The 26,389-nt window shown below is 33.1% G+C and overlaps 4 protein-coding genes across 6 annotated transcripts; 2 read left to right on the top strand and 2 right to left on the bottom strand.

The window, feature by feature from the left end:
- Nucleotides 1-1,773: 1,773 nt before the first annotated feature.
- LOC8271134 (probable disease resistance protein At4g27220) lies at nucleotides 1,774-5,606 on the bottom strand. 2 transcript variants are annotated; one of them, XM_048379068.1, is made up of 3 exons: nucleotides 5,516-5,606; nucleotides 5,368-5,438; nucleotides 1,774-4,887 (listed from the first exon to the last, which is right to left on the bottom strand). In XM_048379068.1, exons 2-3 carry the CDS (start codon nucleotides 5,396-5,398, stop codon nucleotides 1,976-1,978), a joined length of 2,943 nt encoding a protein of 980 aa, XP_048235025.1. In that variant the 5' UTR covers nucleotides 5,399-5,438; nucleotides 5,516-5,606; the 3' UTR covers nucleotides 1,774-1,975. The 2 variants fall into 2 exon arrangements, with proteins under 2 accessions (XP_048235025.1, XP_002530179.2); XM_002530133.4 differs by lacking the exons at nucleotides 5,368-5,438; nucleotides 5,516-5,606 and adding an exon at nucleotides 5,242-5,358.
- A 1,716-nt stretch (nucleotides 5,607-7,322) lies between these two features.
- On the top strand, nucleotides 7,323-8,133 carry LOC8271131. The gene has a single exon (XM_025159298.2). It carries the CDS (start codon nucleotides 7,573-7,575, stop codon nucleotides 8,131-8,133), a length of 561 nt encoding a protein of 186 aa, XP_025015066.2. The 5' UTR covers nucleotides 7,323-7,572.
- A 7,067-nt stretch (nucleotides 8,134-15,200) lies between these two features.
- On the bottom strand, nucleotides 15,201-19,560 carry LOC8271132. 2 transcript variants are annotated; one of them, XM_048379300.1, is made up of 7 exons: nucleotides 18,950-19,560; nucleotides 17,640-17,780; nucleotides 17,438-17,551; nucleotides 17,147-17,320; nucleotides 16,401-16,516; nucleotides 15,713-15,797; nucleotides 15,201-15,598 (listed from the first exon to the last, which is right to left on the bottom strand). In XM_048379300.1, the coding sequence occupies exons 1-7, from the start codon at nucleotides 19,451-19,453 to the stop codon at nucleotides 15,590-15,592; spliced, it is 1,143 nt and encodes a 380-aa protein (XP_048235257.1). In that variant the 5' UTR covers nucleotides 19,454-19,560; the 3' UTR covers nucleotides 15,201-15,589. The 2 variants fall into 2 exon arrangements, with proteins under 2 accessions (XP_048235257.1, XP_048235258.1); XM_048379301.1 differs by having other exon boundaries at nucleotides 15,201-15,595; nucleotides 18,950-19,559.
- Nucleotides 19,561-24,685: 5,125 nt separating this feature from the next.
- LOC8271133 (sugar transport protein 8) lies at nucleotides 24,686-26,387 on the top strand. The gene has a single exon (XM_002530136.4). The coding sequence runs from the start codon at nucleotides 24,815-24,817 to the stop codon at nucleotides 26,324-26,326; it is 1,512 nt and encodes a 503-aa protein (XP_002530182.3). The 5' UTR covers nucleotides 24,686-24,814; the 3' UTR covers nucleotides 26,327-26,387.
- Nucleotides 26,388-26,389: the final 2 nt, after the last annotated feature.

The following is a 26,389-nucleotide window of genomic DNA, read 5'->3' on the forward strand; positions in this document are numbered from 1 at the left end:
AAATATCAATTAAATATCAAATGATGCCATATTACAGTTCTAAGTATATGTATAAATTGTTTTTGGAAAAAGAAATAGTAAAAAAATTGTTGCGGCCGCTTTCCTGCATGTGTAAAAGTCCTTTTTATTTTTAGTCTTATATTTCTTATTGTAATTTTTAATGTTGATTACGTTATTTTTAGTAGATATTTTATTATTATTTCTTTTTTTCTTTTGGCGAAAGAAAATAAGCTAACATTGAAAAGGGCCAACAGCCTAACAAAGTATGAGTGATATAAAGTAACTGCATACAATAAAGGGCTAAAGCTGAGAAATACTGCACTTTAAAAGGGTTTAGAAATTCATATGTAACAACCAAATAACTAGGCATAAAGCCCAGATAAAACATAGCCCACAGGTGTATAGGACATGAAAAATAATGAAAATGCCTCTGAGATATCTTGTTCGATATGCAGGAACCTAACGCTCGTGCTCAAAGAGGCAATGCTGCTCGAATCAGGGGCTTAGGCCAAAAGAGAACACTCTACCCCGGGGATTTGTTAGCCAACACCACCTAACTACTGGAAAACTCTTCATCAACTACAGGGGATGAGAGGAACAGAAAAGCTTGCTTTCGCTGGTACATATTTTTATGATAGTAATATAAGAGCCTCCCTTCATAGGTGGTGTAACTCTAGTCAAAACTGACAGCGACTTCAACGATCTTTGATTTCGATCATTCCACCAGCAGTCTTTCTTTAATCCATAGTTACCGTTGAGTAAAAGAATTTCATAGGACAACTGCTCTTGAAGGTTTTGGATGAAGCCGTACCAGGCTGAGGCCAACTGGATGTAGCCATAAAATAAAGAACCAGTTTACCATAGACAACACAAGAACTAGAAATAAAGACTGCCATTATGATAAAATTAAAATCACAACCAAAATATACAAAACAAACACATAGAAAGCAAAATATCTATGGGTAACGCCATGAGAAGCTGCCCCACTGAAACCCTAACGAGAGGGTACTAATAATTGCAAAAGGAAGGAACTTTCTAGAATGAGAAAATAATAGAGACCCATATGTGTTGTTTTCTACGGGTAAAAAAGAAGTGTTGAATGATGCATTGAAATAGAGGCAATTTGATTTTTTAATTGTATTTTTTTGTTTCAAAAAATATGATTGAATTTTTTATAAAAATAAATAGGCTGAAGAAAAACAATAAATAACAGTATAAGAGATATTATTTTAGTTAGTTATTTTTGTTAAAAAGATACAAACACAATTACATATATATATATATATCAAATGTTTCTCGACTTATTTTTCTCAACAATTAAGCCTCGAATTCAGTAAAATATTTTTGATAGCACAGATTTATATTGCTTGAATAAGCTTAATTAGACTCAATTTTTTGTAGAGCAATCATATAAATTCGTTGAATTTTAAAGGATATGATAATATTTTTAAAACTAATTACAGTCATAAGTTTATCACATTAAGTGTTATTACTCGCACTCTACTCGTTAATTTACTTTAATAGCTCTAGCTCAAATATAACTCAAGTAGTGGGCAATCTGTCATTACAGAACAAGCATTTGAAGAAGTATATAAATTTTTTAATGTAAATGTATTTAGAGCGTATCATGTAGATTTTTAATGGGTCACAAAATACTACTTTAAAAATTTTACCCCAAAAAAATATAATATTAGAAAATACAGGTGATAAGCAAGCAAGGAGAATTGCAGAATTACAGGTAAAATATTTCTCGTAAGGTTGATGTGGCCCTGCCTACTGCATTTACTAGTTCGCCCAAGATGGTTTCTGTATGCATTTCCTAATGCATTCATTAATAACCTAATCATTTACGACAACGCTCTGTATGCTTTTAATGTCGGTCTTGCAAAGTGAAGAAAAATAAGAAATATTAAGATGGTTTGTGTTAAATGACAAAAAAAAGAAAAGCTGAAGATTTAATGATGAAGGCTTGCTGCTAGAATAAGACGAGGGGTGAGAGGATATTCTTAGCGTTAGGATGATCCACCTCGGCCATCTCCCACCATTCTGGGGGGCTTACTATGATTTCTTGAAGAGAAGGGAGAGGAGCTATTTGATGATTCTCCAGCAGGACAAGAGATATTGGTATTCGTTTTAGCTTTGGACAATTTATTATCCAAAGATATTGGAGATGATTGCAAATCATTTGTCTGCTACAAATGCTCTTCAGCTCTGGTAATTGTTCCAACTTGAAAGAACGTAATTCTGGGATTGTGTATGAATTACTGGCATTGCTCTGATGGCTTTCTTGTTCTTCTTCTATTGCTATCAGTTCCTCCATATTCTCACAATACCTAACATAAATTTGTGACAGGTTTTTAAGGTTTGCCATCAAGCCATGAGGGAACAGCTTCTTCATGCTTGGGCAACCATAAATCTCAAATGTTTTAAGAAGGGAAAAGGTACCATTACGTACTGTTGCAGCTGGTGGAGCTATATTAAAGAGTACATGTAAGTTCATCGAATGCCTGATTTGTATCTTTTCAAGGGTTTGAAGTACAGAAGAGGAGCACAATGGAAACAAGGATTCAATTCCAACACAATTCAAAATCTCCAACTTCTTCCATGGAGATTCATTTTCCAAGCACAGCCATCCTGTGTGGTAAGATTGAATTTCAATCATTTTGAACTCCTTTGGAGAACCTTCTCCTCTCATGACACTATAATTACCCAAAACTGCTCTCTTACCAAGCACAAACTCTAGTTCTTCCTCAAAATTAAAAATCTTGTCTTTCATTTTTGGAAGGTCATTAGATTCCTTTCCTACCCAAACAAAATAATCCTTCAGCTGATGAATCCAAAAGCCTTTGTCTCTTAATGCTAGCCCAGGACGCTCTTTTGAAGATTGGAAATATGTGTTGAACTCGTTAAAATCACATAAACAGCAGCACAAAGTTTCCAAATTTCTCAAGGATGCCACTTCCACTCCTTTAACCGGTAATCTTGGGTCAAGTAGGAGGACTTGCAGACGAGAAAGCTTCGGTAATATGCCAGGTGGGAACTCCTTTATGAACGTTCCAAAAAGACCTAGGTGCTTAAGATTGGAGAGGAATTCCATGTCTTGAGGCACTTCTTCAACTCCACTAAAATTGAGATCCAACTTTTTCAGTGATTTGAGCTTTGCTAATGATGGCACACGCCTTAGCCCATAGCAACGTTTGAGTAATAATGTACTAAGATTGCATAGGTTAGAAACCGAAGTAGGCAATTCTTCAATAAATACTGAATTTGAAAGATCAAGAATCTTGAGCCCATGCAATTGCTCAAAGAAAGGATCTGGAATCCATCGCAAATAACTGCCGGGCAACAATAGGACAGAAACTTTAGGACATGGTGGTGAATGGTTAGAAGGAATTTCTTTTATGCCACTATACATTGATGAAATTCTTACAAGTTCAGCTGTCCAACTTTTGCAATCTAGTGCTCTTGACTTTGCACAAACCACTATGTCTGCTTTCATTAATTGAATGGCCATATGCCTAATCAAGTCATGCATCTTCACACATCTGTAGTTTTGATTGTCACAAACAGGTTCCAACAAGCAAACCTTTTCAAGTTTATTGAGCATGGTATGTCCCTTGTCAAATTCTGCTTGTCTGCTTTTCTCTTCTATTACTCCCTCAGCAATCAAATAGTCTATCAGCTCCACTCTTCTAATCTTACGATCTTCGGGATATAATGCACAATATAAGTAGCACTTTTGCAATGCTGAATTTCCTAAGCGATCGTAGCTAAATTTCAGTATTCGGAATACCTCGAATTCGTTATCACCTTCTCCAACTTTTGAATCTTCCAAAATCCTCAATGTGTTCCTCCATTCACTTAAATCATCCACTCCCTTCATGCTGCTAGCCATAGTTATAATTCCAAGAGGTAAACCAGCACATCTCTTTGCAATAGATTTTGCGATCTCGCTACCATCATCGAGGATTTTTTCACCAAGTTTCTCTTGGAACAAATTCCAAGCTTCTTCTTCAGAAAGAGGCTCCACTTTGATCTTCCTCCGGCAATCCATCTTGTTACAAACTTCTAATGAACGACTTGTAAAGATCAACTTGCATCCGTTTTCTTTGGAGATAGGTATACCCACATTCTCTAGAGAAAAATTTTCCCACAAATCATCTAGAATGAGAACAAATTTTTGTTTATTACTCAGTGCATTCCAGAGCAACGCAGCCCTTTTCTTCTCGTCATCTTCTATGGAAATATCACGATCAATAGCTTTGGCAATATGATTCTGCAATTTCCTTACACTGAAGTCTTGTGATACAGTGATCCAATAAACATTCTTCTGTTTTCGGAGGAGCTCATTGTAGATATATGTCAAAAGCGTGGTTTTTCCCACTCCTCCCATCCCCCAAATACCAATGCAAAAGCCCTCACCCTCCTCTAAATACTGCCATATCTTCTCCTTGTTTATTTCAAATGCTTGGCAAACTAATTTTGGGGCCAACAATGCAACTCTACTATTATCACCTGCATCACTTACAAGACGTCCTTGAAATCTAGCATTCTGATCAATTAGCTCTTTCATTTCTTCCATCATTTTCTTTACACGCTTTCCTAATAGTTTGCCACTCAACCCACCTTGTTTCACTTCTTGTTCCATGTTCTGAACTTTAACTTTCGCCATTGATATATTCCTCGACCAAATTTGAAGTTCATTCATCGGTTTCTTGGCAGTCTGCAACACTGCTGTTTGTAATTCTTCCACTTTATCAGCTTTAATGCTTTCCAATTGTTGCAACTTACGTCTGAGAGTTTGCATATCGTCCTCGCTCACAACGTTATCCATTAATGCTTCAGCTTTTCCTCCTATCTCTAGCCCCTTTGCCACCGTTCCCATGCCTAAAACAAAAATAGCACGACGTTACATTCTCTGTGTTGTCCAACTAATTTGCATGTCTGGAATTCATTATTTTGCAATTGGAAATTCATAGTTTTTCAAAGTTTGTCAGAAACTGAAGTCCGAACTATTCAGCAGCAGTTGCTTTTGGCCCTCCATTAATTTTTCAATGTATATTGTTACAGCTTGAAAATATTAAGAGCTTAGGAAAATATTAACAGCTTGCCAAGTGGTTTCAACCCTTAAAACAAATAATTTTAACAATTAAGGATCGCAATGAATGTGAACATGTATTTTCTTTTCATGGTGGAACTCCAAAAACCTGTAAGCAAAACGAAATTTACCGAGACACTAACCTGAAAAGATCGCATCCCATGCCCTTTTCATGATGAAAATCTCAAACAAATATGCATGAAAACCACATGATCTGAAATAAGTCAAAAGGAACAAATAAGAAGAGCAAGAAGCCAAAATTTTCTAACCTGAAAAGATCGCATCCCATGCCCTTTTCATGATGAAAATCTCAAACAAATATGCATGAAAACCACATGATCTGAAATAAGTCAAAAGGAACAAATAAGAAGAGCAAGAAGCCAAAATTTTCTAGCTGAGAAATATAACTAACATTACCCCGGCCTCCAAGACGAAGTCCTCCAAATGATATGAACAGAAGGGATAAGAGAAAAGAAGAGAAATAAAAGAAAAGAAAAGCAACTCTCGCATCACTTTCCAAGAAAGTATCAGGCAAATCAACTCTCATAAATAATGATCAAACGATACCACTTGTACATTTGTCAAAGGTTAGTTGAGAAAGAAAACAGAAAGAAGACTTCTCTCTAAAATCCCACTTTTTATACTGGCTCACTTATTATTAAATTTAGTATGTATTATTTAAGTTTTTAAATTTTAGTATCAAACTTTATTATTGATTTTAATTTTAATCTCTCATGAAATTATTAATAAAATTTATTAACGTGTCGTGAATTTCGGCAACAACAATAAAAAAAGAGAAATTAAGTCAAAACTCTCATTATTAAAATATTATCATTTAAGCAAATAAAATAAATAAAATAAATTTTAATATTTTAGTAATTGAACAAATCAACAACTCTAATGTTCACTTGGTTCTTTTTTTGTTGTTGTCAGAATTCACGTCAAGTTAATAGATTTGACAGATAGTTTTATTAAATATTAAAATTAATATTAATATTAAAATATGATGTTGAAATTAAAAATTTAAAAATTACGTCTTAGATTTGATAATAAATACAAAATTCATAAATTTTTGACAATTAACGTCGGTTGGTGGGAGTTTTCTATGGTTATTTGTTATTAAAACAAAGCAATCTAATTTATTTGGCCAAATGCATATTTCACTACTTATATTTTGGCCATTTAATTATTTTAATACTTTAATTTTTAATATAATTTAATAAATAGTTGTAATTTATCTTTTTATAATATTCTTTTTTTTTAATCAACAATTCCATCATTTATTTACCGTAAGTATTTAAATACTATTAGAAAATAAATTTTAAATGCCTTTTAGATTAAATTAAAAATTAAAAATATTTAAAAAATTATAATACAAGATTTTAGGATTTCATTAATTGAGTCTTTTACTTGAAACTAATTTATATCAAAGTAATTCTGATTGAATATAAGTAAAATAGAATGAAAAGAATAATATAAGGTGCAAATAAGTATATATATGATAATTAGAAAATAGAAAAGATTTAAAGAAATCTAATTAAAAATTAAAATTATAAAGAATAATTTAAAGAAAAAGGACTATATGATAATTAAGATGTTACATGTCGTATACAATATTTAAAAAAATTATTTAAAATGAAGGTTATATAAAATTTAAAAAGGTACATGAATATGAAATAATTAAATATCATAATTAAGATATTGAAAATAATAATATAATACTATTTAAAATAGTAAAAATATTAATAAAATATATTAGTTTTATAAGAATTAAAAAAATTAATTTAGAAATCATATAATATATGTCATATATGGCATAAAAAGAACAATGTTAAATATAGGTTTCATATATATACACTCTATATGGATAGAATCGACCCCTAATTTTGTCATTCATTAACCTCTGATACTTTTAGGATGTTTTTATTTATAGAAAATTATGTTGGCTTTTTAGACAATTTTTCAAATAAAAATATAAAATAAATTTTTGTATTTACTTGTACTATTTTTTTTAAATAAAAATAAAAAACAGTTTTTTCATGTTTTCTAGATTATAGCTAAATTTCAGAAAATTTTCGAAGACAAGCTTTAACATGTGCCACTGCATTTCCCCTTCACATCCCAAGACAGGTATCTTCGCGTAGTGGGTTCTTGTAATGGCCTGGTATGATTGTACGATAGACATGTTTTACATGACAAGTATGGATATAATATCGTTCTCTGGAATCCCTCTCTTGGAAAATCCTTTACAGGTCCCCAACCTAATTTCACCTCGACACCCTTCCATGGCTACTGCAGTGATATGCTCGGTTTCAGCTTCGATTCTTGCACCAATGACTACAAGCTGTTCAGGATAATGCAGCTTCAGTTTGTCTCTGGCGACAGACTAGAATTTCAGAGTAAGGCTGAACTTTTACTCACTGGCCGCAAATTCTTGGAAGATAATCACTGATCTTGCACCCATCACATATAGGATGAAGGACGGAGTTGTTCCAGTTTATGTGAACAATGCATTCCATTGGATTATGAGTTATCGGATGGAGGGTGTTGGAGTTAGGAGTTTGATTCTGGTATTTGATGTTAAAGATGAGGTGTTTCGTGAAATTATATTGCCAGAAAGTTTGGTAAACGCTATTGAAACTGAAGTTGATGTTAAGAGGTTTGGGGACTCTTCAATTGCAGTTATTTTCAGCAGTGTGCCTCGTGAATTTCATAACTCTCAGATATGGGTGATGAAAGAGTATGGTGTGATAGAATCATGGGTGGAGTATGCAAAGGTTGGCAAACGAAGGAAAGGAAAGTCGACTGTGCTGGGGTTTAGGAAGAATGGGCAACTGTTGGTGAAATTTTTTCGTGGGCAAATAGCTTTAATTAATCAAGAAAATCAATGCATTCAGAATATTGCACTTCAGCATTTAGGTGCTCATGCTTTCGTTGATAACTACGTGGAGAGCCTTGTATTATTTGATAAAGGAAATGCTGTAGAGACTCGTCCCTCAGGGAAGCCAAAGCGACGCAGAATCAACAGGGAGTAGAAGAGTTAGGTGCCTTCTCTGTTCTGTTTATTATTTTGCTGTAGATCTTTAGATAACTATTTATTTCTTATTTGAAGATGATATTGATTTCTTGAATACTAATGCTTCCATATCATGTCAATATATTGTCAAAGTTGGTTTCAGTTTAACAGGTGTTATTAGCTTTTAAATGCAGTCTAATTGTCTTTCCCTAGATTAGGATCAGGGATTCATGGCTGATGAATGTAGCCTATTTAGTATTTCACTATGGATACTTTACTAGCAGTCTGCTTTATGTCTTTTCAAAATTTAGAAACTGTGAATTTGCTAGAAAGAGACCAGGGTTGTTAGGCATAGATATTGTATTCTGCAAGTGATGCAAATGAACAAAATTATAGTGAGTGTAAAACATATATTGAAAGGTCGCAAACGATTGAGTCAGAAAAAAACATACAGTTGAAATCTCTGGTTTTGTTTTAACTGGAAATATTGGTTATGGTCACTAATTGATCTATACCATGTGGCCTAATTTAAGACATGGTGTTAAAAGGAAAGATTTTATGGATTGTGCTCTTTTTCTTTATTTTCTAGGGTGTAGAAATTGTATCTTTCGTTTACTTTTTCTTATGAGGAAGGGACATATCTTTTTATGGTGCGCAGCAAGCATGGCGATTAACTGGGACCATTTACTTCCCAACAGCAGGTGCAAGTGTTTGTGACAATTAGAGAGCCTCAAAATTTAACCTTCTTTTCCAAATTTATGAGCTACTTTCATTTGTAGATTTCATTAGCAAAAAATAGTATAAACTGGAAGTTCGTTCTTCGAACTAGGGGTTAAATGCACCGCTGGTAACAAACCCTCGCACTTTTTTTCAAATGGTACCAAACCTTCAATTTATTTCTTTTTGGTACCACTCCTATTATTTTTGTATCTTCTGCTAGTACTAAAGAGAAATCTGGCACTTATTTGCTGATGTGGTTGCCGGATTTTGAATTGATAACACACCACTTGCCACATCTGTTGCTGACTCAACAAATAGTTATCCAACTCAGCAATTAAAAACATCTAGTTTTTATTCCCAATTTATAACCCTAAACCCCAAATAAATAACCCTAAATCAGGAAAATTTCCAAATTATGAAACTTAGTTTTTATTATATCGGTCGATTTACTTTCTGTAATAATCGATTCTGTAGCTTCCTTGTTCTTTATCGTGTCGTATTGGATTACAGTGTGTTTAGTGTTGGAGTTGAGCCACTGATTTATATGTGCATGGTGACTTCGTCTGTCGAACTGAAAGTGAAGCTTTGCCATAAACAACTGAAAGTGAAGCTTCATCTCTCGAACAAAAAGGAAATCCGAGCGCAAGTTTGGTTATGCTCTGTTATAGTAAGTTTTGAGGATACTGTCTTAGCTTACATTGATATATTTTGAGTTGTAATGAAGAACCTTCTTCTTGTACGTATTCTTCATTTGTCATTTTATTAACTTAAAAGTGGACAGTTGTGAATCTAACCTTACAACTGAGCTGCTGAATGAATACAATAATGGATTAATTTGCTAAATTCAAAGCTACAGAAAATGAAAGAAGAAAGAAGGAGCATGAAGTGCAGAATGGACCTGTCTAAGCTTAGCTGTTATGGTGTGGCTAGGATTGTTATTTTTAAGATATAGCTTTACTTAAAGATATACTTTGGATACAGTAGTATTTACAACTATTGTTACTTATGTAATTTACTGATGAATGAATGAAATGATAAATGAGTATTTGGTTTTTACAGTAGTTAATTAATATTGCTTCATTTGAATGTTACTGTTATGATAAATATGCACAGACATGTCCTATATAGAGCAGTCCTCACAACAGACAAATTGAGTGAAAATAATTGTACTCTGTTGATTACTTTAAATAATAAAATGTTTAAACAAAAGTAAATGGATGTGGAAATTCTGTCCACATGAACCCTACACCCAAGGCTGTCAAAAGCCATTACAAAAAATGAAATTCTGTCAAAGAACCACATGTTAGGTCCACACATATATTAACATATTAACAACACAACAACTAAAATAAACATTATTTTTTAGGGTTTCCAATTATAATTCCTTTGTTCTTTGCATTTCCTGGAGGCACCCAAGCTCTCTTCTTTGTTGAAACACTTCCATCAATCTTCTGTTTTCTTTTGTCTTGTTTTGTTATTGTGGTAACTCCTTCAGCCCCAAGATCTTTGCTCAACAACCCTCGAGGTTTGAAAGTCTTTTTTTCCTTAGCTTCAGTTCCTCCTTTCTGTGTTTCTGAAAGTCTTCCAATGGCCAGATCTGGTGGCAGCTCGCTCAACAAATCATTAATGCTTTTACTCTTCTTGCTGGTAGGTTTTGAAGGTGATGTAGTAGAGTGAACTGCAGGTTTTTCTGATTCTTTTGTTGATGGTGTTACATTGAATAACTATATAATAAAGTCTCAAGTTAGTAAACAGTTGACATTAATGAATAAATATTATAGGTGACATATTACTTACCTATGGCAATGGTATTAGCAGTGACAAATTATCAAATGTTGAAGTTGTCCCTAAAGGAGCTGTGTCTGTAGGAGCTACATTATCAGGTTGGTCATCTACATTATGTGCAGCAGTAGTTGCAGAATTTGATTCCTTTTCCTTTTGCTGTTTATTTGTCTTCCTTTTCACCTATAATAAGAAAGAAAGAAATTGAAGGGGTATTATATACCAATTGGATATAAGTAACCAATGTTTGGTATCAATTAAATATAAGTTACCAATGTTTGGTACCAATTGGATATAAGTTACCAATGTTTGGTACCAATTGAATATAAAAGAAGACAGTTTGGTACCAATTGGGTATACTTACAGGCATAAGTAAATGAGAAGAATGGCATACTTACAGGCAGTTTTTCCTTGTTTTCTTTTTGCACAACACGTCATTGCAATTGGGTAGATGCAGTCATTTGCATCTAAACCAACAGCTGTGAGAAGCTGTCCTCCAAATACTCCTTTCAGCCAACAGCCATCCAAAGATATGAAAGGCCTACAAAACTTAAATCCTTCCCTCAATGCAGCAAAGCACACATACATGCTGTTAAAAACACCTTCATTCAAACCAAAAACTATTATGCTTCCTGGATTACTTCTCAAGAGTTTTAGCTTGTAATCATAAAGGCTAGAAAGTTGTTTTGTCTTATCACTATTGATAAATGTCAAAGCAGCATTTCTTGCTCTCCATGCTTTCAATCTGGACACTTCAACACCACAATCTTCTTTTACAACTTGTATGATCTCTTGAATTGCCCAACTGGGATCAGCTCTGAACTTTTCAACATATTGTTCAGCTATCCAATTGGCATTAACATGCCTATTCTATGCCTCTCTTGAACAGTTGTGGATGAAATTGGCTGACTTTATCTGCACTGTTTGTTTGTCTGAGTTCAGCAGGTAGGCCCAAATGAAAAACTAGCATCCTTTCTTACATTTTGCCTTGCATTTCTGCCTTGTATTTGACCCAAATATAACCTAGTTTCTGCTTTTGATTGATGAGCTCTTCACAACATCCTTGAATTGTTTGAAGGAACTGAAGAGCATTCCAATCTTGAACCAGGGATTTGCCATGTCAGTCTCCTCATTAAACACAGGCCATCTCTGCTTTCTTGAATCTGCATCGCTGTGTTCAGATGAGGAGCATGACACCGGCTCATCTAATGGACCATAAACTGTTGCATCTATTTCTTCAGAAAACTCCTCAGCAGGTTGCCTAGCACTTCTAGAACCAGATGGTTTGTCCCTCTCAAGCTCCTTATCAACAAACTCATCAAACATGGCATCATCATCAGCATCTTCATCCCTCAAGTCATAATCAAAGTCCACAAACTCATTGTCCTCTGAATCTGCATCACTATCCTTACAGCTGTCATCATCCTTATTTTCATGCCTCCTCCCGCCACTCTCGCCCCGACACTTTGACTTCTTCTCCAAACTTCTTCCCGACTTTTTCTTTTATTTCCTACTTATTCCTACTAAATATATGCATTAATTTAGAACCCTCCACAGCCATTGCCATTTCTAAAGCATCCTTATCAGTTTCAAGGCTTCTCAACCCATCACTTATACTCTTTGTAGGATCCTTCCACATAATCTGCTTTGTTTCAGGATTCAGTCCTAGCTCTCTAGCCATTGAATCAATTTTTATCCTGGATATCTTATCTAAACTACAAAAATCCACAGCTCCTATATCTCATAGCTTAGGTTCACCTCTAACATCAACTCCATAATCATGCCAATACAAAGTGAAGTATTCGGAATTAGCCACTGTAAAATAAATTAATTAAACAAATGTGAAACAACCACACACAAGCAGTGTTTATAAACAAACATCATCAACATTCTTTGCATTTTTAAAAAGGAATTAGGGAAAACCCTAGCCCCTGTATTGTTAACTTCCAAATAAATGCACCATGCATTATTCAATGAAAGATGCAAAATAGCTTTCAGTAACCACAGAATAACTATCGGTTCGCTTGTACTTACGATATAGTGGTGGATCTTCGGCTTTCTCCCTTACTCGCCAGTCGAGTGTCATTGATTGTTCTACAATGTCGCAATGTCCAGGTACGAAGAAGAAGGTCAGAGACGAGAAACGAGAGATTCAGAGATTGTTGACAATAGAGGTGGAAGTCGAGCGGTTTGCGTTGATTTTTGAGGTTTGGTACCAACGGTTACTTTTGAGTTAGCTTAGAGGAAGAAATCAATTTCATTATAATTTCTCTCAATTTTTTAGCTCAAATTTAAGGTAATTAGTTAATTGCTGACTAGTATTAAGTTATTGAGTTAGCAACAGGTGTGTTATCAATTCAAAATCCGGCAGCCACATCAGCAAATAAGTGTCGGATTCCTCTTTGGTACTGGCGGAAGATACATAAATAATAGGAGTGGTGCCAAAAAGAAACAAATTGAAGGTTTGGTACTATTTGAAAAAAAGTGCGAAAGTTTGATACCAGCAGTGCAATTAACCCTCGAACTAGGTTAGTTTGGATGTGTGAGTGGGAATGCCAGTGTCTTATGTTTAGCTTGCACAAAAAAATTTGGATCCCTTGTAACCATTCGTTCTTGGGTAAGCCATTTTCCTGAGTAGGAACCTTCCAATTTAAAGAGGGAGGATGGGTTGGGGTTGGAGGATGAGTGGGGGTTATTGGGGGAAATCTGGCTTTCTCAAACGCTTGGAATGTGAGACAAATTTCTTGAGCAATAATGTCCCATCCATATAACAAGACAGACGACAGTAACCTTTGTAATGATTGTACACAATTATAGACATGTTTTTTTTTTTCTCTTTTCAAACATTCAATTGATGATCTCATGCATAATATACATGCATGATATACCTTAAGGTTGTTGGAAAGTCTGACAGACGCCCATTCACATGTTTTTGTTTTTTCAACTAAAAGCTGCGAATATAGAAGTTTGAGTAGAGGGTTCTTGCATATGCGGGCATGATTCAAACTTCTAAGACAATTATTTCCTTATGGCCTCGCACCCATGCTTATGAATGGACCAAACAAGATTTCAATTTATAACGTTGGATGTAAACTTCTTTTTCAATCTGTCAAAAAAATGTAGTTAGTATATGCTTGCTCGTGTTAGAGCGAGGGGGAAAAAACCCTGATAGCATCTCTGAGTGAGGACTTTACGAAGGGGCTGATATCTGAAATACAAGTAGAAAGAAAAATTCATTTGGATTTATGCCAATTGTTGTAAGATTTGCTGAAACATGACCAAGATGATGTACAAATATTATCGCTTGCAAATGGATTTATGTTAAATTGTTTAAGTGAGCATTGATAGATAATGCAACTTTTCAGTTCAGGTAGAATGAATTTATTAGTTGAAGCTTGTCTCTACCTCTGCTATCATGTTCAGGAACTTGGATAATTTTGCCCATAATGCAATGGTGCAGGTGTTAGTATTGCTGGGCTTGCCAATAGTTATATGATAATTAGAAAGCTAGAAATGTTTGTATTTTATGGTCAACTCTCTATCAATAAATATCTCATAATAAACAGATTATGTGTTTCTCCAGGATCATAAGGTTCCTGAAGCATCTTGAAAGCAGCATCAGAGGATGAAGAATTTACGCTACCAGATCATAGGATCAAAAGCATTTCTTGGTACTTTATTTTGTTTTGGTACAACGAAGTCTGCATTTGCTACAACTGAATATAACTATATTAATAGTAGAGGGATTATAGATGCTATGAAAAATGTTGACCTGTTTGTTATTATGCTGAAATCATGCATGCAGTTTCAAGATTTTTATATTTGCTTTAAATTAATTGTATGAATTTTTAAAGGTTTTCTTTTTTTTGTCTATAATCTAAATGCATTGGAAGTATCTGTCTGTTTCTGAACTCTGAAAATCACCACCAGTTCCTGAAAACATTATATGACGAAAGCTTCCCATGGCGAAGGTGCTACCCAGGGTAGATATTTATTTATGTTCCTTAGACATGGCAGGTTCCTGCAGCAGCCTAATCCTGTGTCTTTTCAGATGTCATGATGGCATTGCTTGTTGCATGCTTGCTGTAGGACCTCATACCCCATTTTAAGTATATTAACTTAATAAGCTTTGAAGGAATTTGTGAAATTGGCAGTTGTATTGATCATTTGACCGCCTGTAATTGATTCTTGCAAAGGTAGCAAATGGAGAGTACATATGGAAACTTTGTAATCCTATTAGGTCCTGAATATAATGGAAACTTTCTCTATATCGAAGTCCCTGATTTTGATCCTTTAATCAATGACTACAAGATCTTGAACATATTGGTTCAATACCCTATGGGAATTCTGATATTGAACAAAAACCTAAGGTTATGGCTGAGCTCTATTCTCTTACTGCACATTCTTGGAAAAATATTAGTGATATTGCACCCCCAGCATTTGCTAAACCATTGTCAGGTTCCACCTTTTGTGAATGGTGCATTGCAATTCCTATGATCAGAAGAATCAGGATGAGCAAAGGACTTTAGTACTGGCGTTTGATTTGAAAGATGAAGTATTTCATGAAATTATGTTGCCGGAATGTTTGGATAAAGAACATGCACATTTTACATTGTATATAATGGCATTTGAGGAGTCGACAATTGTTGTTAAATTTACAGATGGTGCTTCTCAAAGTCATATAATGGGTGATGAAGAAGTACGGTGTGGTGCTATTGGAATTTGGCAAGGAACTAAGTAAACTATTGAAGGGACGGGTACTGTACTGAGTATAGAAATCAAAATACATACGCACACAAAGAGTACGCAAGATGTGTGTGGTATATACGATAACCCGGTCTGTACCAGATTTCTGCATTGTCAGTTCCACATCGATTCCCCCAAGCATCTTCGCATCCTTGCTATACAACTTCGAACTCAATTTCAGCGACTTGTGATGGTGTAATCTCTCATTCTGATTAATTGCACTTAATCTACTCCTGCTAAGGAAAAGAGAAATAAGAGATTGAGAAACTCAAAGCATATCAGAACTTGTTAAGTGCAGGTATTTGTGCTTCTATAATTATGGCAGAAAGAAAAAAGTTTATTTTATGTACCTCAGCAGGACTTTTCGACAAAGAACTGGAAGTGGCTTCTGCTGGTGTCTCAGCTATTCTTGCTTCTGATTTCTCATTCGAGTATCTGATAAAGGGAGAAGATTACCATGTTAGAACCTAGCTGGAAAAAATTGAGATCAAGTGGAAGCATCAAGATGACTAAAGGAAAAACAAGATTAGTCTTTTTCCTGGATGTAGACCTCCGTTTTCTCCGAATTATATCCACACATTATTATTACATGCACGACAAATAACGTATTGACATGAAGATTCTAATGAATTCTTTGGCAGTGTCATTGCTGGGACCACCAGAAAAATTGCAGCCATTCAGCTCTAATATTTCCAAACCAGAATTTATTAGATAACAACAACAACAAATGAAAGCCAACTCAGCCCAAAGAAATCTTCAGATTTCCCTGGTTTGTCACTAACAAAATTAAAGATCACATGAACATTTGAACATTAGCAGGAAGACTTCAGTATACCCTGTCTTTTTTTTTTGGGAAAATAATATGCCTAAGTTGTTCATTAGCAAATATAAAATTATAATGGTGGAAAGGAAGAGAATGATTTCAGAAAAACCAAGTCAACTTTTAGGCAATAATATTGGAGAAGAGCATTGCAAACTCTATTTTCAGTACTCAATACATAAAAATTCAGGAAAAGAAAATCCATTAATAATACTTACGTTGAGAGTATCGTCACCCAAATCAGTTCTACACAGTCCACCCAAAGAAGCCTTTGTTCTACTGGTACCACGCCGTATGTAATAAGATGAGCAAATGGCCAAAGCTTCCAACCTGCCTGCATAACACACATCAAAGAAAACAAAATTAAGCCAAGTTGTTGCCATGAAAAATTGAATATCAATGACTACTAAAAATTGTCGGTTTTTTCAAGATTCAAAATAATCCAATTGAAAATCACAACCTCAAGATCAAGAAAAAAATGCAGAATAAACATATCTCCTACACTTGACCATTTTGAACAAACCAATTAACTAAACTGACAACAGTTCTCCACTATCTCATTACAGTAAAACTAGAAATTTTCTAGAACTGCAAAAAGCAGTTTGAGACGTTCATATAAACCATATTAGCATTGAACTGGACAAATACTTGCACTAGCCAAGAAGTCTATTTATAACCACCAGACATTGGACATGTAAATGATGCATGGCACACACAACATAGCAGGACCAAAACAAACTGCTGTGCACAAAGAAAAGGTTCTAACTAAATACAACTTTTTTACTTGAATAATAAAGTTGATACAATTTGGTTTCAAGCAACTACTACAAATGCAGAAACAGAAGAATTAAGAACTAGTGATGTGTTTGCAGGTTGCAGTCTAAATAATGATCAAAGTTAACTCCACAGTTTAGCTGTAGAATCATGGTGAAGAGAAGCAGAATTATGGAGAAGCTTCTCTTACTGTTAGCATTGGCCAGAATGTAGCCCTCAATTCACCAAAAATGCTAGCTGGGGATTCCAGTCGCAGGAATCCCAGTACTGTGAAATAAATGCTGTTCCAAGCTGCTGCCCATAAAGTTTGGTCGAAGGCCACTTTGACAGGAACTACCCACCAATCTTGAAATGGAAAAAGCTCCTACAAAACAGAGGAAATGGCTCTTTTAAACCATAGAAGTAACTTAACTACTCCAAGATTTGTTATTGTTATAACTGATTAAATGCACATTAAAAGAAATAAAGTTTTGATAATCACCTCACACAACTGGTAATAATAATGTGAAAGGGAGCCATGTAACATAAAGCCAACGAGGCCTGATCTAAACATTCGTGTTCGGTCAAATTCAAAGAGTGGTTTACCTTCATAGCACTGTCAATGATCCAAAATAAATCAATATATAGAACAATTTACAGCAGGAAAAAGATGTAATCATAGTTGTCTCACTACATTTTCTAACCTGTGCAATCCAATCCCCTATAGAATAGACCACCCCACTGATCATCATTTTTGCTAGAACTGGGTTTGTCTTAAGAGCTTCCTCATAAGCACTCCAGTTATGTTGAGGTGCATATCTCAGTATTTCAAACAGGGTCCATCCCTAAGAGAAAAGCAAAAGAAATTAGACAAATGCTGGAAAATTCATTGACAGATCCAGATATTCAGCAATCCAACAGCAAATCAAAGACAATCAAGTATGTTCATTTTGCAATGCTAATAAAACAACAATACTCCTGAATGAATGGATTCAATTCTCAAAGTATCAATTGCAAGTACATAAAAGATACTTTTAAACAAGCAACTATGAATTAATAGAGTCACTCTACCCAAGTGGCACCCATCAAGCAATAAGTCTTTAATCTTTCTTTATTGCATCAAAAAATTGTTCCTAGCACCTTCTTTCTCCCAATAAAACCTTCTACTTCCCTCAAATCAGCTCTCAACTGTATGATAATTATTGTCGTCTAGTAAAACTATATAATCATTTCCCCTCTTGTGCACAAAATCAGAATACAGACATTGTAACTAATCCTTTTTTATCAAGCTTGCTTCCAGTTGAACCTTTTTTTTCAATTAAAAGTAACATATCTCAACATGCCACTTTATAAAGCAAGTACTAATTTAAGCATCGATTGGAGGAACTTGTAACATTGAAAAACTAAGTAAGTACACAGAACTCTTCAAAGCGCATTTTCTGATTTCCTTGATTTTACTTCTTATATACTACTTGATCAACTAAATGGCTATACTGGATAATAATATTTCAGAGCACCTGTTACAAAACAGAGATCTTCTTAACTCTCACTAGCTGCAAGTTCAAAATCATGACATCCAATGAAAAATACAACAAATAGCTAACTCGACTACTCATTCATATGTCCTGAAATATTTACTAAAACAAGAAGGGAGAAGAAAAAAAGGGAAGTTCAGCTAATAAAACCACATAGTAACCGTATGCAGAAATATCAAAAAACTAGAACTGATATATAAAGCAACAGAATTTCATTGATTCAATACCAGTTGTATAGGGTGAAAAACTTTTAGATGAAAGAGTGATAAAATTGAGAAGCTTTTACATTATTGGAAACCAGAACGAACAAAAAGGAGTTGCATAGAACATCACAGCAGCAACAATTATTTCTTAAGACATCAAGAAGCTAATTATGCAAATATAAAATAAAGAACCGCCAAATAACACCACAATATAAATAATTCACACACCAAATCCGTCGGTTACAACATAAAAAAACAAGATCAGTGTATGCTTACATGCCAGTAATCCTGATCAATCGTAAGCAACTTGGTGATGGCAAAAGAACCAGCAGCAAGAACAATCATAGCATTTAGGGTTCTATCAGCTAATCTATCCATTTCTAATTCTCTCTGTCTTCTTTCTTCATCATCACCAATACCGGAACTAGAAGAAGCAGAAGAGAACCCTTCAAAAGACAATTGTCCTTCGCTTGATCCAAATCCACTAACCTGAGTAGCCAACTGATCACTCCCTTCACTCTCTACTTGACTCATAACCATCCCTTCTTGCTGGTCTACACTGTCTTCACTCTGTACTGGGATAACATCAAGCTCTTCTTGAACAACAGAGTTCAAAAGCCAGCTGCTTTCACCTCTTTGTTGTTTGTTTCTTGAGAAAATTAAACTCTGAGTGAATTTCGAGCCGAGAAAATGAGAACTTGGCAGGATTTTTGATGTGGGTTTTTTGGATTTTGATAGAGGAAGGAGACTATGAGGTGAAATGGCGTGAAGAGAAGCCATTCTTGTGGCTACTGAGTTGTGGTTGGGAGGAACTGAGTCGACTTGACCGGGTTATCCAACCAATTTTTCTCTCCAAGTTTTGAGTTTATGCGACCGGAGTATCGTTATATTACGTAGCTCATGATCCAGTGCGGTAGTGAGTATGGTAAACTTTTCCCGATGGACACTCTAGATTATGTGTTGAGGCTTGGTGAAATATGGGATGATGGATCTTTCATGTGAGAATTAGATTTACAATATTATCATGAGCTGTTATGCAGCAGAGTGTATCTTCTGAGTTTAACTTTCTAGATAAGGAATGCAGTCCACATAAAAATGGCGGTCGCTTGAGAATCTTTTTTATGATTTATTTTAAGAAAAGAAAATCTTAATCAATCACCAAATAACCACAATATATTTCATTTACACATCCACCATAAATAAACAAATTATTTGAAAAATTAAAAATTAATCTCATAAAAGGAAAATAAGGGAAAAGAATTCTGTATTTTCTTTTTTAGTTACAAATAAAGGAAAGAGAATATAAGACTTTAATCTAAATTGATATGTAGTTAATATGTTAGTGTGTTAATAAATATAATTAGTATGTTAATGGATTAAGTTAGAGAAAATAATTTCTTTTATAAAATAAAAAATAAATTATTAACTTAAAAGATGAAGGTTTCGAGTTTGATACTCAATTTTTGAAACTAATATTTGATAAACTTATATATTTAAATAAACAATTATTATTTATATTAATGATAGAAAAATCTAATTGATATTATTACTTAAAAAAAATCTTGAATTCATAATTTTTTTATTTATCATTCACTGATATTGAAAAGAAAATAACATTATTATAATAAGAAATCATTCTTCTATTGTGTACCTCTTAATTTATAGGCTCTATTGGATCAAAAAGAAAATAACTATTGTCCATGGTGTACTTGTGCCATTGTATCTCAAAATAGAACAAAATCTTGGATAATGAGTTCCACATAATTTGTGGAAGGGGCTAGCAAGCCCTGGCAATTATTTATTTACTTCTCACACATTATATATATATATATATATAATATATCTTCCCCTGTCAAATTGAATCTTGGACTGATGGGGCCATTGCAATACATATTCCTGGATAAAACATCTTCCAAGATCATCAATGTGTGTCCCTTTAATCTAAACCAGTTCCTAAATAAATACAACCAAAAAAATTAATTAATTAAATAAAAATCAGCCCCCTGAAGTTCATTGCCTGTCCACAAATTGCTAGCATGGTGGCCCATTAGACAATTCCACACATCCAATGGTAATGGAAACAATATGTCTGAAAATATCTCTACTTGGGTGATTGTAGATAACTTGTTACCTGTTCTTTTTTTTTGTCACAAACTTTTCTTAACCATACAAATTTTCAAGGTCACAGTTGTAACAGGTAGACTGTCTTTTGTTTGTACTTGGAAAATAATAATAAAAGAGTTCATTTCATACTAAATTTAGACTTATGTGGTCTGTATCTATGATCTGAGGCGAAGTAAACTCAAACGTCATTTTTCAAGGTATGGACTCTCGGGCCATATTTAGTTCAGGAAAACCATGCCCATTTTCCAGAAATGTATCTCCAGGAAACTAAAAATCTATGGTATTTTGGGTGTACAAGTTCTCCAAATATAAAATCAGAAAGCAGTTTTCTGAATTTTCTAGATTAGTACTAATTTTGAAGCTCTGAAATATGATTAACTACTTAATCTTGGTCATTTTAAGTTCTAATTCACTTTTAAAACTACTCGAATTAAATTTTAAAATTCGATTCTAAAATTTGTATTTATCATCGTCAAAATAATTTATACAATTTTTAAAATATATGAACTTAAAGCGAAGTATTTTATATTTTTTGGTTGGTTTAAAACGGGACTGGACATGACATGAAAATAACAGTAAAATTCTTGTTATATTTCTCATTTAAGATAATAAACAGGATTTTAAGATAATATTGAACAAAAACAGTTCAATTTTAATGTAAAGCAAAAAAAAGAAAAAAAGAAGTTGCATTCTTTTGTTATTATTTTCAGCTACACCTACTTTTACTTAGAAAATTATCACAAAAAACACTTAAATGAAATGGAATATTTATGTTTGCTGCGTATAACAAACATCTCATCCATAAATCGACACCAATATGCAAATGTAATGCCTTATGCATATTAAGATATTCAGTGTTGCATTATATATGTATTATCAGTTTCACATACGTAAGTTACTATATTGGCTAATATTAATATATGATTTCGTAGTTTTTCTTGAAAATAGTAAGCAAGTCATAAGGTTGTAAGAATAACTAGACAAATAAAGAATCTGCCAACGAAAAAGCCTCCTAAAGTACCTCTCTTTGATGATTTGAACATCCTTAAAAGTACTTGATATATTCAGGGTGTTTTGAGAAATTATTATGTAGATTTTGTTTATCAAGTTGTTTAGAGATAAAATAAGTTTCAAATTGATATGTTTGATTATTTATTAGGTGTTGAATTTGTACTGGTTATTGGATTTATTATTATTAACCACATTCATAATAAAATTCAAGAAATATAAATTTAACACTTAATAAATAACGTCATAATGTGACAAATTAAGACGGTATTTAACATAGCTATTGAAGAGCGGATAGCTTTTCATTTATCAATAATGTTAAAGTGTTTGATTAATTTTTTTGAACAACAGCTATAGCTGTTAGGACATCCAATAACTCCTAGTCACTACTAATTTTAAACTTTCACCAATAACAGACTAAATTAACTTCGTATTATTTATATAGTCTTATTTTTTATTCTCTTAATTTTAATTTATAATTATTAAATTTTTACACAAATAAATAACAATTTAAAGTTTTTTTATATCTCTTAAAAGTACTAGTTTAATATTGAAATAAAATACTTTTTTAAGGTTTAATAAAACTCTTTTAGAAAATAATAAAGTTGACACTTTAATGAAAAATAAAAAATAATTAAATTGATGTTTTATATTAGTTGTCAGGGAAAAGTACGTAAATATACCTTGTCGTTATGCGCTTTTGCATTTAAAAGACTGTAGTTTTTTTCATGACAAAGAAGTATAATATGATTTAGTTTTTTTTTAAACATTTTTACTATCTTACAAATTAATATTTTTAAATTTTTATAATTTAATATTAGTATAATATTTATTTTTAATAATAAATTATTTTATAGGTGATTTATCCTCAAATCAACTATCATAATATTTCTAAAAATGTTATAATTTGATTTTGAAATTATTTGATTTTATTGATAATAAAATTAAAATATATTATATTAATTTTATTTAATATGAATTCAATATAGTCTTTTATATGCTAAATCACTTAATAAGTGATTCTGTTATTGAAAATGAGTATAATACTAATATTAAACTATAGAAATCTAAAGCTATTAGTTTGTAAGGCAATAAATATATAAAAAAATTAAATCACAAGATAATTTCTCTATCATCGTGAACTGAAATCTCTTAAGTAAAAATGTCAAATCACATGATATTATTTTATACTTTTTCCTTATTTTTATCTGTTGCCAGCAAATCTATCAGCTGCCAGCAACATCTTAGTTATATATGCGTTAAATTTACCTAAGAATTTCTTATTTAAACCCTCCTTTTAATTTGTCCTTCTCCTTTATTAAGAACTACCTTTTGAAATTTCCTAGCAATATTAGCAATTTCTCATCAACTCTGCTATCCATTCTTTTAGCCAAAACTTCTCTTGCTTTAACCGTTCCTTTATTTAAAGCTTCAGCGGTTCACCAAATCTATACCTCTATTTCTTTCCTCTATTGGTACTCTGATTAGTGGATATGAAGTTGATGTATTACAAAAAGTGCTTTGTTTTGTTCTCTTTCCATCTCTCTATATTCACAAATTAAATGTCATTCAAAAATAAGGGGAATTGTTTTCTACAAGCAAGAAATTGAATATGTATTAGCTATGTATACAAAATGGTGCTTATGTATAAAATCAATAAAGAAACAGTTTAATTATCCATTTAATTATTAAGTTTGAACTTTTTCTATAATTTTACTTTATTATTTCAAATTTATCAATTTTAGTAAATATACTAGAAATATTTGCTGAAAATAACATTGATTTTTCTTAAGAATTTAGATAAGATTTATTATTAAGCTTCTGAATATTTTTATTTTTGATTTTTTTCACATTTCTGATATATGTTTTATGAGATTTTTGTCCATTTTAGTAAATCTTTGAAATTTTATTCTTATTTTGATTAAGAACTATTTAGTCCTCAATAAAAATATAAGAATAATGAGACAAAACAAAAACTAAAAGGCTATGCAATAAAACTTCAAAGGTTTAAAAATGCATTTTGTCAAAAATTTATATAATTAGTTACCATTCATTTTCTTACATAATATTAGACAATAATGAGAATTACAACTGAGAATATCTTATTTTATTTATTTACAAGATTTTTTATAAAAAGAAAATTTACATTCAGAAATTAATAATTTCAAATTAGAAAAATACTATTTGTATGCTTGCGAAATATATGGTTGTTGCTTTCTTTGATTATAATTGTTTTTATTTATAACTATTAAACTGGATTGTTTCATTTTTAAAAAATTATTTATATCTACAAAATCTGACTAACACTAAAATAGACACATATAAAAAAATTAATAAAAATCATAATTGATTATATGTTGCATAATATAAGAAAACTTTATTAATTTGTTAATTAATATATTTAATTATATTTTCATAAGCTAATACTAAAAATATAATTAATGTACTATGTTACAGAATTGAGAATAATTATTTATTTTGTAAGGTAACTTATTCATTAATATAATATTGATATTCTATTCTTTAGGAATGAAATAATTAAGCTTGCTTAATTGTAGAAAATTAAATATTATTCAATGTATAATTGTAATATTGTTAATATAATAATTCAAGAATATAAAATCTACATATGTCCATATGTCAAAAATACATATCAAAAAAATTTATATCTGATTAATATATTTATATTGAAATAAAAAAAATATTACTTTTTTTTGAAAGGAAAAAAAAAATAAAGTGGATAATAGCTCACTTAAAATAAAAGAAGCATAACACTCAGAATCCTGATAAATTAGGATTAATATTAGGATAAGGAAACAAATATGGAAAGTCAATATATTTACTCGATTATTAATGCAAATCCAATTCCAAATAGGAAAGAAAAAACTGATTCTTAGTCGAAAGTGGAACTCCTTATCCAAATAGGAACAAGTGAATACATACATAATCTATATAAAGCCAGGCCAAGACCACGAATTGCGTACTCTTGCATTCTTATTGACATAAAGAATGGAAGAGAAAACAACGATGACAGCAGTAGATATAGAGAGAGGTGGTGGTGCTGGTGGGAGATTTCCATGGAAGAAACAAGTTTATGTGTTCTTCTGTTGGATTTTTGCAGCCTTTGGTGGGCTAATGTTCGGTTACGACATTGGGATTTCAGGTGGAGTGACAGCCATGGATGACTTTCTCATCAAATTCTTTCCATCTGTTTATCACAGAAAACTTCATGCCAGGGAAGACAATTATTGCAAATACAACGATCAGCTTCTTCAGCTTTTTACATCTTCACTTTATATAGCTGCTATCTTTTCCAGCTTTGCTGCATCGGTTGTCTGCAAAAAGTTTGGTCGGAAGCGTACAATTCTTGCTGCTTCACTGGTTTTCCTATTGGGAGCTGGCCTAAGCTCTGGTGCTCAGAACCTCCCTATGTTAATCATTGGCAGGATTCTCCTTGGTGTCGGTGTAGGATTTGGCAATGAGGCTGTTCCTCTGTTCTTATCAGAGATTGCACCTGTTCACCAGCGTGGGGCTGTCAACATTCTGTTCCAGCTTTTGGTTACTGTTGGAATTCTATTCGCAAATCTCGTCAACTATGGAACTGCAAAGTTGCATCCGTATGGTTATAGAGTCTCCTTGGGGCTTGCAGGCTTGCCGGCCGTGTTCCTCTTTTTTGGCTCTTTAATCATAACTGACACACCAACAAGCCTAATTGAGCGCGGAAAAGAAGACGAAGGAATTCAAGCTCTCGAGAATATTAGAGACCTCAGTGATGTTGACATTGAATTCAAACAAATTCAATCTGCCTGTGAGGTATCCCGACAAGTCAAGACTCCATTCTGGAATGTCTTCAAACGCCCAAGCCGTCCACCTCTAGTCATAGGCATCTTGATGCAAGTGTTTCAGCAGTTTACAGGAATCAATGCTATAATGTTCTACGCCCCTGTTTTATTCCAAACTGTTGGATTCAAGGACGATGCCTCCCTTTTGTCTTCTGTGATCACTGGAATTGTGAATGTGCTAAGCACTTTGGTGTCTATTTATGCTGTGGACAAGTTTGGAAGGAGGAAATTGCTACTTCAAGCATGCGTGCAAATGTTTATGAGTCAGGTGGCAATTGGGCTTATTTTGCTACTAAAACTGACAGCAGCAGGCTCACTTTCAAAATTACTGGCAGGAATTGTTGTGGGGCTTGTGTGCTTGTACGTTATGTCTTTCGCATGGTCATGGGGTCCTCTCGGATGGTTGATACCAAGTGAAACATTCCCTCTAGAGACCAGAACTTATGGATTTGCATTTGCAGTTAGCTCGAACATGCTCTGCACTTTCATTATTGCTCAGGCCTTCTTATCAATGATGTGTAGTATGCAGGCCTACATATTTTTCTTCTTCGCAGGCTGCATACTTGTCATGGGGCTCTTCGTGTGGAAATTGTTGCCCGAGACCAAGAATGTTCCAATTGATCTCATGGTGGAAGAAGTCTGGAAGAAACATCCATTCTGGAGTAGATTCATGGATTAAAGTTAGCTTAGCAGTACGATTTGATCTTTTATTAGAAGAAACAGTAGTGGTAGTTTAGACATA

Source organism: Ricinus communis, chromosome 9 (assembly GCF_019578655.1).
Source record: "Ricinus communis isolate WT05 ecotype wild-type chromosome 9, ASM1957865v1, whole genome shotgun sequence".
Lineage (NCBI taxonomy): Eukaryota > Viridiplantae > Streptophyta > Magnoliopsida > Malpighiales > Euphorbiaceae > Ricinus > Ricinus communis.

Coding starts and splice junctions, on each gene's coding strand:
- LOC8271134 (XM_048379068.1), bottom strand. CDS start 5,398: ATGAAAAGGGCATGGGATGCGATCTTTTCAG. Junction 4,888..5,367: donor ATGGGATGCGATCTTTTCAG/GTTAGAAAATTT, acceptor TTTTTGTTTTAG/GCATGGGAACGGTGGCAAAG.
- LOC8271133 (XM_002530136.4), top strand. CDS start 24,815: ATGGAAGAGAAAACAACGATGACAGCAGTAGATATAGAGAGAGGTGGT.
- LOC8271132 (XM_048379300.1), bottom strand. CDS start 19,453: ATGGCTTCTCTTCACGCCATTTCACCTCATAGTCTCCTTCCTCTATCA. Junction 17,321..17,437: donor ATTATTACCAGTTGTGTGAG/GTGATTATCAAA, acceptor TCTGTTTTGTAG/GAGCTTTTTCCATTTCAAGA. Junction 16,517..17,146: donor CATTCTGGCCAATGCTAACA/GTAAGAGAAGCT, acceptor TGTGTTATGCAG/GCAGGTTGGAAGCTTTGGCC.
- LOC8271131 (XM_025159298.2), top strand. CDS start 7,573: ATGAAGGACGGAGTTGTTCCAGTTTATGTGAACAATGCATTCCATTGG.